This window comes from Colletotrichum fioriniae (genome assembly GCF_027942845.1).
Source record: "Colletotrichum fioriniae strain IMI 355084 chromosome Unknown scaffold_10, whole genome shotgun sequence".
Lineage (NCBI taxonomy): Eukaryota > Fungi > Ascomycota > Sordariomycetes > Glomerellales > Glomerellaceae > Colletotrichum > Colletotrichum fioriniae.
The window spans coordinates 2187501-2203700 of NW_027076846.1; the positions used below are offsets into that span (position 1 = coordinate 2187501).

General features: G+C 54.5%; 3 protein-coding genes across 3 annotated transcripts; 1 reads left to right on the plus strand and 2 right to left on the minus strand.

The window, feature by feature from the left end:
* Nucleotides 1-830: 830 nt before the first annotated feature.
* N0V96_008608 (uncharacterized protein) lies at nt 831-2738 on the minus strand (the record flags this gene model as incomplete). The annotated part of the gene is made up of 1 exon (XM_053197895.1): nt 831-2738. One exon carries the CDS (start codon nt 2736-2738, stop codon nt 831-833), a length of 1908 nt encoding a protein of 635 aa, XP_053044683.1.
* Nucleotides 2739-3304: 566 nt separating this feature from the next.
* POL1 (DNA-directed DNA polymerase alpha catalytic subunit pol1) lies at nt 3305-7899 on the plus strand (the record flags this gene model as incomplete). The annotated part of the gene is made up of 4 exons (XM_065758395.1): nt 3305-3596; nt 3654-3757; nt 3811-6096; nt 6157-7899. The coding sequence occupies 4 exons, from the start codon at nt 3305-3307 to the stop codon at nt 7897-7899; spliced, it is 4425 nt and encodes a 1474-aa protein (XP_065613150.1).
* A 1523-nt stretch (nt 7900-9422) lies between these two features.
* Nucleotides 9423-14321, minus strand: N0V96_008610 (uncharacterized protein; the record flags this gene model as incomplete). Its single annotated transcript, XM_053197897.1, has 4 exons — nt 9423-9531; nt 9589-9938; nt 9995-13651; nt 13728-14321. The coding sequence occupies 4 exons, from the start codon at nt 14319-14321 to the stop codon at nt 9423-9425; spliced, it is 4710 nt and encodes a 1569-aa protein (XP_053044685.1).
* Between the last annotated feature and the right edge of the window lie 1879 nt (nt 14322-16200).

The following is a 16200-nucleotide window of genomic DNA, read 5'->3' on the forward strand; positions in this document are numbered from 1 at the left end:
TGGTCGCATAATCAAAGTCTACCCCAAGCCCGGCGGCTACAAGGAGCCCAGCGCCCGCCCCGCGAACCCTCGTTCGACGTCGAGCAACTTTGTCGACGGCATGAACGGATTCCCCGAAGCCATGGAGGAGGATAACGGCGGCTTGTACAGCGATGACCTCGTCCGCAAGGCCGGCGGCAACAACAACAACAACAACAACAACAACAGCAGCAGCAGCAACAACAACAACCGCAGAGGACGTAACTTCAACCGTGGCGGCAGGCGATGAGGGAAGGGGCGAGATGACACGATGAGAAACATTTTTGGTCGGTGCTAGACGGCACATTATGGCGGAGGCACACTAAAAAATGACATCCTATTCACACTACAAATGCGGGGAGTTTCTACTTGGGCGTTAACTTTTCGAGAGCGGGCTTGGGGAAGGGTCGAAAATACCTAGGCGACTTCAAGTGTATGTTGGTTCTGCTCGTAAAGGGGGCGAGAATTTACAAATCGGGGGTAGATCTCTTCGCAAGGAGAGGAAAGGTTCCTTTTCGAGAGGACGCAGATCTCTCCATCTTTCAGGGAGGCGTGTGTACTAATAGATCAAAGAGCCTTTGCCATTTTTTTCTTCTTCAGTTGGGTTTCGTTCTCGTCTTCCTTTTTACAATCCAGGTTGTCTTCGAGAAAAAACGGCGTCAGATCATGGTTGGAAGCTCAGAAATGTGCATTGGGATTGGGGTATTGTTCTATGAATGGGACGAGGCTTGAGTCGTTCTATATCTTAGGTATGTTTACATGGCTCAGACATTGTTTTTACATGGTAGTGTACAGTTCATGACAATGATGTTTTACAAGTCCAACATCTCTTGTTCGTCCTTCTTTGCGGGCGTGGTATCCTGTATCCGTTGGTTCGGGTCGGTGAACTCGACCGCGAACCGGTTCAGCTTGCTCCGCTTCTCCTTGAGGCTGATGAGCGCCTCCTCGTCAGCAGCGAGCGCCTTCTCGTTGACAACCTTGTCGACGGCACTAATCATCTTGCGCGCAAGGTCAGCAAGGTCCTCGACGGCCTCGGCGCGTTTCCGGGCCACGTTCTTGCCCTGGGACTTGATCAAGGCCTCCTTGGCCGCGGAAAAGGGCTGCCATAGATTTTCCACGGCGGCGGCGAGTTGTTGGCCGTAGCCGCGCTTCGCGCCCTGGGTATCGCCCGCCTTGTCCATCTGGCGGAAGTTGAAGTGGCAGATGATGGCAGCCTTCATGTAGATGAGAAGGGCGCGCACGTCCACCAGGGTTTTCTGAGCGGCGCCGTGGGCGAGCATCGTGTTCAGGATGGACGTGGCGTCGGAGAATGCGTTTTGGCTCATATTGTTGTTGATGCAGGCGGAGAGGGCGCGGCGGTAGACGATAGGAGGGACAGGTTTGTCGGAAGGCATCTGCTGCACAGCCTTTGCGGCGTCTTTGCTTGAGCCACTGCGCTCGTAGAGACGGATCATTTGGTGGTAATTATCCGTGTCGGGGTTGACGCCGTAGTAATGGACAAAGAGATCCCAGTACTTTACGCCCAGCTTGGTCTGCTTTTGCTCGCGGACGATGGCGAGAACGAGGGATAGGGTGTTGGCCCGCGGCACGGCATATTTGATCTTTGGTGAGAGGACTGTGGCTTTGCGCTTTGCGCTACCGGTCGCACTGATGCCCTTCATCTCGTCGTTGATGCGGTGTGCATAGTCGCCTGTTGGCGTACGGTTGTAGTTCCGGACACTCATGGTCTCTTCGAGCATGGTGAGAATCTTGCCTCTGTCCTTACTGCCTCCGAGAAGCAGAACACGACCCATGGCGCACACAAGGTCCTCGTCGATCTCCAGCTTGCCGTTGCGCCAGTTGCGCATGACCTCCTCCCATATATGCTTGCATCGTGTGATCGTCTGCTCCACCGTATCAATGTGCTGCTGGAGAGACTGTCCTTTGCGACTGTCCTGGTTCTCGGCCTCTGCGCGTAGGGTGTTGATAATGGCCGTGTACGTGTAAGCAGTATTCTTGCGACCTGACTTGGCATCGGCCGAGTCGGCCAGCGTGAACATGTTTTCGACGTCGCCTGCGCGGCCGCAGCACTGGATCACGGCGTTGACATGTATCGAGTTAGGCTTGATCTTTGCGTCCTCCTTGAGCATCGTTTTGTACAGAGCCAGGGCCTTGGCACTGGCGGTCTTCGGTTCGCGAGACTTTGCACAGCCAGTGAAGATGATGGTAAAGGTCTGTTCGTTAGGCGACTGGCCGCGCTTCTTCATGTCGTTGAAGAGGCTAATGGCAAAGTTGACTCGTTTCAACTCCATGATCTGGTACTTGATGAGGTGGTTCCAGGCCACGACGAGGTCGGTATCCTTGCCACTGGCGCGCTGAACAAGGAGAAGGGCCTCATCGAAGCGACCCTTCTGGAGTGTGGCCTCGACGTGCTTGGCGATGTTGAAGGGGTTTTCCAGGTGCTCGAGATGCTTCGACACAGCCCAATCCAGCTTCTGTTTCCTTCTCTTTTCTGCAAATTCCTCGCTGCTGCCGTGGGTGTCCTTTTCTATTTCTTGTCCTTCTTTTAAGAACGCCCGGCCTGCGGCAGTTGTGGGCGTTGCCTTTCTATGAGCAAGTCGGCGTTGGTTGCCCGGCGGGCCATGTTGGAGGATGGGTAAAGTAGACGATAGTTCAGAGAAGGAGGCCTTTCCTGACAAGGGCTGAAGCGCCCGTGTAAGGCAAGCTTTGCAGGATAGCATTCTCGAGGGTCTTTTGCGGCGGAGGTTACCTAGGTAGTGTGGTGTGAGAGCTTTCCACAAAGCTCTCCTTCAATCATGAAGGCGAGATCAGGAAATTTTGCGACCAACTGCTCGAGCTCTCTTATCTTATCAGGGAGCTTGCTTCCATGCCTGTGCCTGCGTCCTTCGGGCGTCCTGCATGGCTTAGCGTGTCGCGCAGAATATTGACTTTGGTTGCGGGGCGGACCTCTTTACGATTGCCCCACATGTGCTGTGTTTAGCGCACACTTGACCAATTGGCCTGACGGCAATTAAGCAAGAACGCGTCGCCAAACACGAACGCGACTTTCATCTCGCGCCACCCCTGGCTGAACGCCCAAATTATAGTGCACTTGTATCCCGTGCTTTATGTTAACCCACCCACAACAGGCATACTTTGTTCCTCGATACAAACACAGCTTGACACGCCAAATCTTTCAGTACCTATCGCCGGTGCCGAATAATTCCTCTCTTTCTACGATGAATTGAGTGTCCATTCGAGAACTTGAACTTTCCCCCGAATACTCGACACACCAGCCCTGCCCACCATGCCCAAGGTTGACAGACGCTCAAAGCTGGCCGAGCTTCGGGCTCTGCGAGCGTCCGGCAAGAGAGCCAACTACGAGGTCGAGGAGGTCGACGAGCTTTACGAAGAGGTTGACGAGAACCAATACAAGAAGATCATCCGAGACCGTCTGGATCAAGACGATTTCGTTGTCGACGACAATGGCGAGGGATATGCCGACGATGGTCGGGAGGAGTGGGATCGCCAGCCCCAATACTACTCGGAGAGCGATGAGGATATGCCAGTGAAGGGCCGCGGCAGGCCAAGCAAAGCCTGTAAGAAGACTATCCAATCCATGTGTTTGCGAGATCTATCACACTGACAATCAGTAGCAAAAAAACAGCGCGAAGAAGATGCGGCCAAGCGAGATGCCAACGACAGAGACATTAGCGAATACTTCACAAAGGGTACTAACAAGACACAAGCCAAGCCAAAGGTTCGTTATGTGCGCTCAAAACAAGAGAAGCGTTGTACTGACAACAGCCATAGGTCGCCAAAACGAAAGAAGACGACGATTTCCTTGCCGATCTTCTGGGAGAGGTGGACGCCAACATTCCCGCTCCTGCGTCCCGGTCAGCCAAACGTAACAGATCCTCCGAGCGTCGCCGAGCCCGTGTGCTTTCTCCCGCCCCCGAGACCAGAACGCGCCTTACCAAGAGAACAAAGACTGTAGATGACAGACTATCATCTCCCACCTTCGACAACTCAGCAGTCGACGATGGCTATTTGCCCCCTATGGGCGACGACAGAGATGATAGCCCCGCTCCGATCACTATGGACGATATTCCCATGTCCGAAGATCCCGCGCCATCATCACCCGCCGCTAAAGTAGCCCAGCGCAAGGCAATGGTCAAGCCGGAGCCCCTAGAGGATGAGGACGATGATATGATGGAGGTTGCTCACGCTGGTGCGGTCACTGCTGCTAGTGTCAACATCACAGGGTCAAGACCACCGAAGAAGCTTGTCAAGCCCGATCCCTACCCTACACCTTTGAGCTCTTCCCCGGTCAAGCCTGCCGCCCCATCAGTCGACTCGTCAGCATGGAACAACATTACCGAACAGCTCAATGTTGTCTCAAGCTCTCCTGCGGAGGCTAGAACCGTTGGCAAGATAGACTATAAGGATGCTATTGAGGAGGACGGCAGTCTCAACATGTTCTGGACTGACTACACCGAGGTCAATGGCAGTCTCTGCCTCTTTGGCAAGGTCTTGAACAAGAAGACTGGCTTGTATGTCAGTTGCTTCGTCAAGGTCGACAACATTCTCCGCAAGCTCTTTTTCCTTCCCCGCGAGACCAAAGTCGAGGGCGGAGAAGAGACAGGCGAGGAAGTCGAGATGATGGACGTCTACTCTGAGATTGACGCTCTCATGACCAAGATGAACGTTGGCATGTTCAAGATCAAGCCATGCAAAAGAAAGTACGCATTCGAGCTTCCAGGCATTCCCAAAGAGGCTCAGTACTTGAAGTGTCTCTATCCCTATACGAAGCCTGTCATTGACAGCACGACTACTGGAGATACATTCTCGCGTGTCTTCGGCACAAACACGGCGCTATTCGAGCAATTTGTGCTGTGGAAGAACATCATGGGCCCCTGCTGGCTGAAGATTACCGATGCCGACTTTGGTGCCCTCAAGAACGCTTCCCACTGCAAGCTCGAAGTGCTCGTCGAGCACCCCAACATGGTCTCGACGCTCAGCGACTCTGACAACCTCGATACACCTCCCCTGACCTTGATGAGTATCGCGTTGCGCACTGCCTTCAACCCCAAGGCCAATAAGCAAGAGATTCTCGCAATCAGCGCTCGCATCTACGAGAAAGCCTCCTTGGCTGATCCAACTCCGGCCGAGAAGCTTCCCTGCCGGACTTTCACCCTCATTCGTCCTCATGGGACAGCATTCCCCCTCGGATTCGAAAATATGGCAAAGGATAGGAAGAGAGGCCTCATCAAGACCTTCCGCCAAGAGTCAGAAATCCTCATGTTCTTCCTTGCTCAGCTGGATGTTGTGGATCCAGACGTGATTCTAGGACATCAGTTGGAGGGAGTCGATTACAGCGTTCTACTCAACCGTCTCCACGAGAAGAAGACACACCAGTGGTCTCGACTCGGTCGACTCAAGCGAACGCAATGGCCAGCTTCCATGAACAAGGTTGGTGGCAATGTCTTCGCCGAGAGGCAAGTCATGGCCGGTCGTTTGCTTTGCGACCTGGCCAACGATGCTGGAAAGTCTGCCATGTTCAAGTGTCAATCTTGGAGTTTGACAGAAATGTGCAGTCTATACCTGCCGGGTAACAACCGCAGACAGGACATTGACAATGAAGCTGCGCTCAAGACATGGGCAACCCAGTCCAAGGATGGCATGATGAACTACGTCTCACACATGGAGGCTGATACCCACTTCATCACCGCACTGGCTTTACAGGTCCAGCTTCTTCCCTTGACTAAGGTCCTCACTAACTTGGCCGGTAACTCATGGGCGAGAACCCTTACTGGAACTCGCGCCGAGCGCAACGAGTACATTCTGCTGCACGAGTTCCACCGCAACAAGTACATTTGCCCTGATAAGCAAACTTTCAGGGGTAGAATGGCCCAGGAAGAAAATGAGGCCGAAGAGGGCGACGGCAAAAAAAAGGACAAATACAAGGGTGGTCTCGTTTTTGAGCCCGAGAAAGGCCTCTACGACAAGTTCGTCCTCGTCATGGACTTCAACTCTCTGTATCCTTCCATTATCCAGGAGTACAACATCTGCTTCACAACTGTGGATAGATCGACTATGGTATGCACATTTGTCTTGCTTACCTCCGACATCAAGGTCAAACGCTAATCTACGCAACAGGAACAAGACGAAGAAGCTGTGCCAGAGGTTCCTAAGGACCAGGAGCAAGGCATCCTACCCAGACTCATTGCTACACTCGTTGGCCGAAGAAAGCAAGTCAAGTCATTGATGAAAGACAAGAGTGCAACTCCAGAGCAGCTTGCCACCTGGGATATCAAGCAGCTTGCACTGAAACTTACGGCCAACTCCATGTACGGATGTTTGGGCTACACCAAGTCCCGTTTCTACGCGCGCCCTCTTGCCGTCTTGACTACGTACAAGGGTCGTGAGATTTTGCGCAGCACCAAGGAGCTCGCCGAGAGCAATCAGCTCCAGGTCATTTATGGAGACACCGATTCCGTTATGATCAACGCCAACGTCGAGAATGTGTCCGATGCCTTCAAGGTCGGTCAAGAGTTCAAAAAGGCCGTCAACGAACGGTACAGACTCTTGGAGATCGACATTGACAACGTTTTCCGCCGAATCTTGCTTCAGGCCAAGAAGAAGTACGCTGCTATCAATTTGGTCGAAAAGGATGGCAAGTTCATCGAGAAGATGGAAGTTAAGGGTCTCGACATGAAGCGTCGTGAGTACTGTGGCCTGTCCAAGGAAATCTCGAGCAAGATCCTCGACGAGATTCTGTCCGGCAACGAAACCGAGAAGTCAATCTCACGTATTCACGAATACCTCAGAGAGATCTCTGGTAAGATGCGTGAGCAAGCTATTCCGGTGCAAAAGTACATTATCTTCACACAGCTCGGCAAGGCCCCCACAGAATATCCCAACGCGGACTCCATGCCACAGGTCCAAGTTGCTTTGAGGGAGATTGCCAAAGGAAAGAACGTTCGCCGTGGCGATGTTATCTCCTATGTCATCACTGGCGATCCTCAGAGCTCTGACCCTGCTCCGAAGAGAGCCTATTCTCCCCCAGATGTCATGAAGGCTGACTCTGGCCTCTCACCGGATGTCGAGTGGTACCTTGGCAAGCAAATCTTCCCCCCAGTTGAGCGTCTCTGCGCGAACATTGTTGGAACCTCGAGCTCTCAACTTGCAGAGTGCCTCGGCTTGGACATCCGCAGGTACAAGTCAGTCCAGGACCAGCAGCAAGGCGGAGGCGGCAACGATGTTGAGATTCACCCCATGGAGTCACAAATTCCCGACGAAGTGCGTTTTGCCGAATGTGCCCGCCTCTCCCTTCGCTGCAGGGCATGCAAGAAGACTTCCGTATTCGAGGGTCTGCTTGCACAGCCTGACCGCGTCTCGGCATCAGGAGTGCTTTGCGACTCTTGCGACGCCACCATCTCAACGCTCTCGATCGTAGCCCAGCTCGAACATGCCCTCCGAACTCAGACAGCACGCTACTACGAGGGCTGGTTAGTCTGTGATGACTCCGCCTGCGGCATGCGCACCCGCCAGATGAACGTCTACGGCACACGCTGTCTAGGCCCCAAGGGTCTCGCCCGGGATTGCCTTGGCCGCATGCGCTATGAGTACACCGAGAAGGCAATCTACAACCAGCTCGTATACTACGCCAGTCTCTGGGACGTTGACAAGGCCAAGACCAAGGCTTCTGCGGAGAATGGGAACGACATTCCGCGGGAACACAAGGATAAGGTTCTCGCGATGGCGGAGCACAATCGCGTTCGATTTGGCACTGTCAAGGGCGTGGTGGACAAGTATCTCGACAAGTGCGGTAGACAATGGGTTGCCATGGATACTCTGTTTGCCAAGCTGGGCTTCAATAAGCTTCTTGCTGCAGCATGAGGCGACGTGCCACCACGCGGAGTTTGCGAACAATGAAAAGCTGATAATGATTGGGATGGGAAGTTTTGGACATGACAGAAACTTCTGAGGAGTTGGTTTGGAGGGTGGCTTCTATGTTCTGATCTAGTATTTGAACTTGCTTTAGAGGAGGAGGATGATGACTTTGGGACTTGGAGAGCTCGGAGTTTCTGGCTGGACTTGGGGAAATCGAGGCGGGCATACCTAACCTCTGGACATGTTTTATTATTGACGTAGGAAACATGGTTAATATCATTTCAAAGAGCTTACTGGCACAAAATTTTCTTTCTTGCCACTGCATATATGGTTCGTGACTTTCGTGCCCTGGAGATTGCAAGTTCAATGTCGACAACTGCTTTCCAGCGTTCCCGTTCATCAACATTTCGACATGGCGACAGCCAGGTGCAACGGATAGGTTGACCAGGGAGTCAGTCAGTTGGACACTTACCACTACCGGTCGTCTTGGCCTAGTTCCATAAGGGACTGTCATCACATACAAACACACGGTCTGGTTATGAACACAAGAAAGATTGTGAACTATGTAGTCTCTTCTTTTTAGGGCTAGGTCCACTGGCAAGCTCGCTGCCGAATTAAATGTACAAAGTCAGAGAAAGCATTAGGTCCCTCCACGCCCGGTCGATTATCCCCTCACCAGTCCTCTTTTCGCCGGCGAAGATGCCTAGACTTAAGGAACAAGCCACTGTTGGCGACCAGTGACCTGAACCCCGAGTCCGGGCTCTATCACCGAGCACCTCTCTGCCTTCATAGTGGACAGAGATGGGTGCTGGACCAGTCCACTCCCTCCCATGACCGGGAACCACGCCCAAAAGATGTTGGTGACGTCGAGAGACCTGCCAGTGATGACCAAGCCAATGCCAAAAGGATGAAAAAAAAGACGAAAATCCTCTTCTGAACAGATCCCTAAATCCCCTTTTTGCATTCGGAACAGGATCACGACCTTGCCGACGCTCCTGCGTATGCTTTTTTGATGTCCCGCCTTAAAAGAGCAAATTCGCGCACTCTCATAACGTGCGCATGAGCTCTCCGTTGCTGGATGGACTCTCCCGGGGTCGTCTCTTCCTTCGTACGTCTGGCCTGTCTCATTCAACCATTTCCTAGCCACTGCTCCCCATGTAGCCAGGCACGTAGAAGAAGACCCATAAAGCGTCGTGAACTCGTATTAGAAAAAGGAATAAGACACGGTGTGTGTCTTGTATTTGAGCGCATCATGAAAATGATGCGATCGGGTTGAAGAGGGCCGAATGTGGAAAATGAACATCCGGAGTCCGAAAATGGAGAACCTCTCTTCCTGGTGAGAGGTTGTCTCAGTGTGAATCGTCTATGTCGGTATTCTTTCGAGGTATCATGGTCCGCAGCAAAGATCAGGGTAACTTTTGAAACACGAACTCTGAAAGCCCTCTGTGTAAATGCACCAAACAGCCCCCGCCCCCTGTCTATTTGCTTAAATGCAATGACTTATTGGAAAAGGAAATACTCGGCTACTCTCATTTGCTCTCGGCAGCGGAGCTGTCGGGAACAGCCTTGGACAGTGCAGGAGAGGCAGCAGTCGAAGGAGGAGAAGCCGGGGTTTCGCTGTCCAAGTTGGCGAGTGCACTATCACAATGGTCAGTTATGAAATAGGATAATTGCCAAAAGTGTGGAATAGCTTACCTGAAGGCGTTTTGATGTTGGGTGGTGGGGGGAGTGCCGGTGCGGGATGAAGCACCAGAGTCCTCGCCAGGGCGGCCGAGAGAGCCACCAGGTCCGAGTCTGCGTCCGCTGTTGCTGCGAGAGCTGAACATGGAGGTGGGGCCAAGAGAGATGTTGCCACTGGCAGCTCTGCTCGTCGAGCCCTTCAGGCGGCGCAAGTCGTCCATGCCGACTTGGTTGGACTGGGCCTGCATGTAGCCAGAAGAGAAGTTGCGAGAATCGCCACGGCCGACATTGGGGCGGCCGCCGGGACCGCGTTGGCTGCCGCCGCGCTGGTTCTCCATTGCCTTCTGGGCAGCAGCTGCCTCAGCCTATACAAGGAGTCAGTAAACGATATTCTGGAAGGATAAGGGATAGGATATCATACCTCTGCGCGAATCTCATCAAGAGTCTTGGGACCCTTGTTTGCCTCCTTAGAAGCCCAGCCAGCCTTGCGAAGGTCGAGGACGTCCAAGAGCATGAATTTCAATCTGCTAGGAAGCTCGGGCATATCCATCATGTGCTGGATGCGGTCAAAGTAGACGTTCATCAAGGCCTTGCCCTTCTCCGAAGCGTCGAGGTTGTTACCAATGGTTCTCAACAACTTGGAGAGAGACTCTATCTCGGCCTCGTCGGGGATACCCTCGTAGTCGACGAGCTTGCGAACACACTCGTGCATGATGCGCTCCGTCAACATGCCAAGCTTGTAGAGCTCACCAATGAACTGGACGAGACCGAGACCACGACGCTTGGCGGCAGCGGCAATGTAGTACTCGTCGGAAAGCATGGCGGCCTCGTTCGTTTGGGGCTTGCCCTCGTCTTCCTCAGGCTTGGTGGGCAGGTTGACCTTCCAGCCGCGCTCGAACTCCTCCTGACAACGGTTGAGGAGGTACTTGCGGAACAAGGCACCTCCGCTGACAACGACACCGTTCTTGTCCTTGATGTTCTCATCGCGGATCTCAGGGCTCATCGTGTCAAGCATACGCTTGCAGAACTTGGCGTACATGGAAGCCCAGTGAGCCTCGTCGGTGGCCTTCTCGAAAGTGAGCTGAATAACTTGGCGGAGAGTGCGGCCATCGGACTCGTCCTTGGACTGGCCCGCGATGGCCAGAATCTGATCGGCAATCTTGTCGAACTTCTCCGGAGTCATCTTGTTGAGAGCAGCCTTGACCTTGCGCTGAACCATCTGAGGGTCCATGTGGTCGCCGCCAGGAGTAGGGCCTGATGCTGAGGGGCCCTTGCCGATGCTGGTAGGCTTCCAGCCTGAAGCGGAGACAGTGATGGGCTTGAGCTCCATGCCAGCCGTGAGAGGCATGGTCTTGGCCGCCTGCGCATCCTTGGCGTTGTAGTCGTTACGCCTGCTGCCACCACCTCTGGCGGAACGGGTGCGGGGAGAGTTGGGTCCCATGTTGGAGGAAGAAGGTGTGCGGTTCACCATCTGAGGACCAGGGAATTGGCGGAAGGTGCCCATGTTGCCAACGGGGCCGCCACCTGAGCCCATAGCTGCGTTGGCCATAGCGAACCGTTCAGCAGAAGTCGTGCCGCGGACGTTGTTAGAGGGGCCACGGAAGCTGCCCATGGCACCGACTTGAGGTGCAGCGGCGCCACGTTGGGAGCCACCACGACCGGAACCAGCACGAGGGGTAGAAGCAGAACGAGAACCGTCGTTGTCGCCAATGAGAGACTTGACTTGCTGGTGGAACTCTGTGGAAGGCTGCTCGGTGAAGACCTTCTGGAATTGCAGCAAGAACTGAGCATCGTACTTGAAAGTCTTGCCCTTCTTGGCGACGGCAGCGTTCAAGGCAGGGTTGGGAGAGCTGATACCGGCAGGGTACAGGTCTTGGTTCATGACGGTCAAGAATCGGGCAGACTTCAAGGACTGAAGAGCAGCGCTGGGCTGGGGCGGCTCAACAGGCTTGGTGTTGAGGGGAGCCAAGTTAAGAGGCGACGGCTTGGGGCCGCGCTTCTCGGTGGGAGTAGCCTTGGGAGCAGAAGCATCGGTGGGGGTTGAAGCCTTAGAGTCACCGATGCTGAGGTTGGACAGCTTGTCGGCAACATCGCCAACCTTTGCGGGCTCGCTGTCACCAGTCTTTCCGGCGAGCAGCTCGGCGACGGAAGGGGTGTTTCCGCCTTGTGCACGCTTTCTCTCCTTCTCCTCCTCGAGACGCTCCATCTCGCGCTCAGCCTCACGGAGCTTGCGGTCAGCCTCAGCAGCATTGGTAGCCTTGTTTGCCTCGTCAAGCTTCTTCTGTGCCTCCTTCTCGGCTTGCTTCTTGGCGGCGTACTCGGCGGCGGCCTTCTCGCGACGGGCGTCTTCCTCCTCCATTTCGCGAATCATGCGCTCCATCTCGTCCTCCTCGTCAGCGGGAGCAGCAGCAGGCTTCTCGGCAGGCTTCTCAGCCGCCTTCTCGGCCTCCGCCTTGGCCTTGGCCTCAGCAGCCTTCTTCTCTTCCTCAGCGGCAGCGGCCTTGGCCTTCTCTTCCTCGTCGGCCTTGCGCTTCGCTTCGGCTTCTTCCTCAGCCTTGCGAGCGTCTTCCTTTGCCTTTTCCTCGACCTTGCGGGCTTCTTCCTTGGCCTCGGCAGCCTTCTTCTCTTCATCAGCAGCCTTGGCCTTAGCATCGGCCTCTTCCTTCGCCTTGTCCTCGCCACCCTTGGCCTGCTGGATCTTGGCTCTCAGCTCATCCTGAATCTCTTGACGAGTCTTGGGAGTAGCCTGGCTGTCTGTGCGGGCGTGGGAGGGCGTTGCGGACTTAGGGGGAGGAGTAGGTGTAGAAGTGACGATAGGGGGAGTCTTGGACTGCTGGACGATAGGAGGGGCAGGCGACGACGGAGTCTTGATGCTCTTCTTGAAGTCAACCGCTTCGCCGGCAGCGTTCTTGATGACAATGGCGGCACTCTTCTTGGGACGGACGAAGTTGCCAGACGACGCGACAACCGGGGGCTTGACTTGTGCGTTCTGGGGCTGGGGAGTACCAGACACAACGACAGGCTGGCTCGGCTGGCCAGTGCTAGAGGAGGGACGCTCAGAGTGAGAGGAGGTGCGAGACATGGCAGTCGGCGCAGGCTGGTGGAACGCAGGCGGGGCGTAGCCAGGCTGGAAAGCCGGGGGCGCTCCAGGAGAGGGCATGTATCCCATCTGGTTGTAGTAGATGGGTCGGCCAAACTGGTCGAACTGGTGGTTTGCCTGGGGAGGGTAGCCGTACTGTGCCTTTGTTTGAGTTAGCAATCTTTCGTAGTTACCGCTTTCAGGAGAGAGATCGATAGGGGGAACGGGGGGACGAGAGAGTTGACAGAAGCCACTAGGTTCAGTCGACACGTAGGCCAGCTCAGCGATGCCGTAGTCGCCCAAGTCTGAACAGTGACTCGGGTTCAAACCGTTGCGGTCGGCCCAAAGTTGCTCTCTATGCTTGTTACAGCGCCGAGGTTTGCTGGAGTCGAAAGGCAAGTCATGCGAGGAATCCACATGTCTCGACTTCACATGAGAAGACTTCTCCCATTGCTTCAGATTCTTCTTTTTGCTCTTGAAAGAAGGAACGAAAGCAACACCCAAATTCGACGGAACTGAAAGATCTTGGAAGGGAGGGGGAATTACATTTGGGGGTGGGCCCTGCTGGTAATACTGAGGAGAGGGAGCTGGCATCGGCATGGGATGCATCTGCGCCGGAGGCATGTTCGGGGTTCCGGGCTGGGAATGGCCGGGTTGTGAATGGGCCAGAGCAGGGCTTCGAGCCGGCTGAGGCGAGTTCGGGTAGGGTTGCATGGGTCTTCCGGGGTGGAAGGCAGGCGGCATACCGCCGCGGCCCTGGCCGTTTCTGTACTGCTGTTGGTTCGGGGGGAATCCCATGTTGGCCTGGTACGGGGGCTGGTGAGGGTTGAAACCACGACCACGGCCGCCCTGGGGCTGGAAGCCTCCACGGCCCGGGCCTTGGTTAGGGCCAGGGGCGTCGCTGTGCTGAGAAACGCCGGACTCGCGTCGGATGTGCTGGCCGGGCATCGCAGGAAGAGCGGCCTGGCTCTGGGGAGTAGAGGCTTGTCTCATGTGGCGCTGCAAAGAAAATTAAAAAGTCAGTGGCGCGAACGCAGGCACGGTGTCCGAAGAGGACGGGGCTGATATCACTTACATCGCCATCGCTTCCGAGACTGCCAAAGGTCATCGCGTTGGGCTGAGCCATGCCCGAAGGGGGACGACCACCACTAGCAGAGGGCTGAGGGATAGGAGAGGGAGAGTGCGCGGGAGAAGGCACTCTCTGGTTGGATCCAGGAATGGGGATCGGAGCAGCGGTAGCTTGAGGGGTGCTGTGCGCGACAGCAGGAGAGTTATATCCGAACTGAATGCCGGGCTTTGCACCACCGACGGGGCCGCCGTTGGGAGCGAAGCTGTTGGGGCCGTTGGCGCTAAGGGTAACGGAGCTCTTGCGAGCGTGATCGGGTGCGCTTCCGTTCATGTTGTTGGCGGAAGAGCCGTGAGCGACTGCAGGGGCAGCAGGCACAGCAGGTGTGATGGGAGGACGTCCATTTACTGGTGACGGAGCAGACGGCTTTGCATTTTGCGCAGAGGAGCCACCGACCACCACTGGTGGGTTGGATCCCGTCGCAATCAGCGGCGTGGAGGCTTGCTTCTTGTTCGCACCGGCAGCGGAAGCATATGAAGGAGCCGAAGTCGCAGCAGAGGGGGTGGGCGCCGGGTTGGACTGAGGGCTGGCAGTCGAAGTCATATGTGGAATCTCGTCGTAGCGCGTCTGTTCGTGGAGAGAATAGCGTTGATGAAGAACCGTGTCGAAACGAAGTTGACGTCGATGTCGGGTAGTTGTCGAAGGTGCGGCAACTGGGACGATCGCTCGGGTGCCGAATCACGGATTCGATTTCGGGTACGGTTTTGGTGACGAATCGCAGAAATTCAATAAATGAATGACCGTGTCAAGAAGAACTCGAAGGAGAAAAAATTCCTCGCAAAATGATGGATCGGATCGTTTCGGAGGTGCGAAGTCGATTCGGTCCAAAAGGTGGATGCGGGAGGAGAGATTTTTTTGTTGTTGCGGGTGAGTGCTCGTGGATTCCTTGACGGCAGGAAGGAAATATCGCTAGGCGATGGGGGTGGAGAGGGGGGCAACAAGGTGTGTCTGCCTACGCAACGGGTCTTGGAAGAAACCAAATAAAGGTGTCCTTTGACCGGCGGGTATTGCAGAGGAGGGGAGAGTCGTCTTCTGAAGAGTGAGCTACAGAAGAAACTGTCGATTCGGAAAGGGTCTCTGGTGAAGGAAAAATTATTCCACCTGGACCAGTTTCGGTGTTTGTGGTAGGTTTGGAAGGAGAAACGATCAAAAAAATTTTGGGCGACGAGATAATATGGCGTGGACCTGGGTGCGAGTGGGAGGGAAGGACCCAGGAAAAAGGTACATTGTGTTAAGTACCTCATCATAAGCCCGCGCCGCGCCCACACCCGCCTCAGACCTTTTTCTCCATTCACTTGCCCGCCCTCGCCCTCGCCCTCGCCCTCACCATCACCTTCAAGTTACAGCAAAAGTCTCTGGCCAAATCAGTGATGAAGGCAACGAGGCTTAGGTAGGTAGCTCCGAAGCCATCTTGGGCTTCATTCACTATTCCTTCTGAGCAGCTGACCGTGTATTTACTTCATCTCACCTTTCTCCCATGGATGTTGGCATCAATTCACTGAAGCGAGACCTAATACCCATTTACTCAGGCGAGCCGGAGGTGAACCACCCACGCTTCCTCCCGAGTCCCAACCTCTACGGGTATCCATACCCCAGTGAAGAAGGCCCTGACCCATACTTTTTTTTTGGCGGGATGACAGTGCGTTGCTAACCAAATCTCTCGCTTATCAGCACGGTATCGGACCCGCAATTGCCACGCACAAAAGACAGTGTGGATTCCAGTCGAAGAAGGGACTTCCGATTCATCTTTGCCTCCGTTATCCGTACTTGCCTATCGCTGTACCACGGCAGTCTGGCGGCGTAACCCTTTTGGTTGGGCAGCTTAGACGGGCGACACAGCAATCATTCATCAGCAAGGTAGCCTAAGGTAAGGTAGGTAAGGTTGGTAGCCATCACCATGCTGGTGCTAAAATTGAGGCACCGTCAGTAAAGAGCCATCACATTCAGCCTCACTTCTCCAGCTTGCTTCGTACTCATATGTATTTTTAATGCCTGACTGAGCCACATATTGTCTTTGTGTTGTGGTTCGAAGCCTAGGCAGGTGCATAGGTAGTAAGGTATTCTTGGGTCAGCCTGTCTTGGATCCGTACAGAGGGATTCATACCTGAGCCAAGCACCTTGGGCAAAGCAGGCACAAAGAGTACACAAACAATGCCCAGCTGGCTGGCTGGCTGCTTCGCCCCTGCTTCAAATTTCGTTTCTCATTTGCACGTAAGTTCACCATGGTCGAAATATTCTGCAATGAGAGCAATCGGGGGAGAAAATGTCAAAAAAAGATTGAATCTTGTATTCGTGGTACCAAGGTTGCAACTTCATATCAACATCTCGCCCTAATCATGATATCATCTCAAGATGGCCTGACGTTGGCAACTTTCCTAATCAAGGCCCTCTTAGTGGAAGATGACTTGGAGAGTGCCCTACG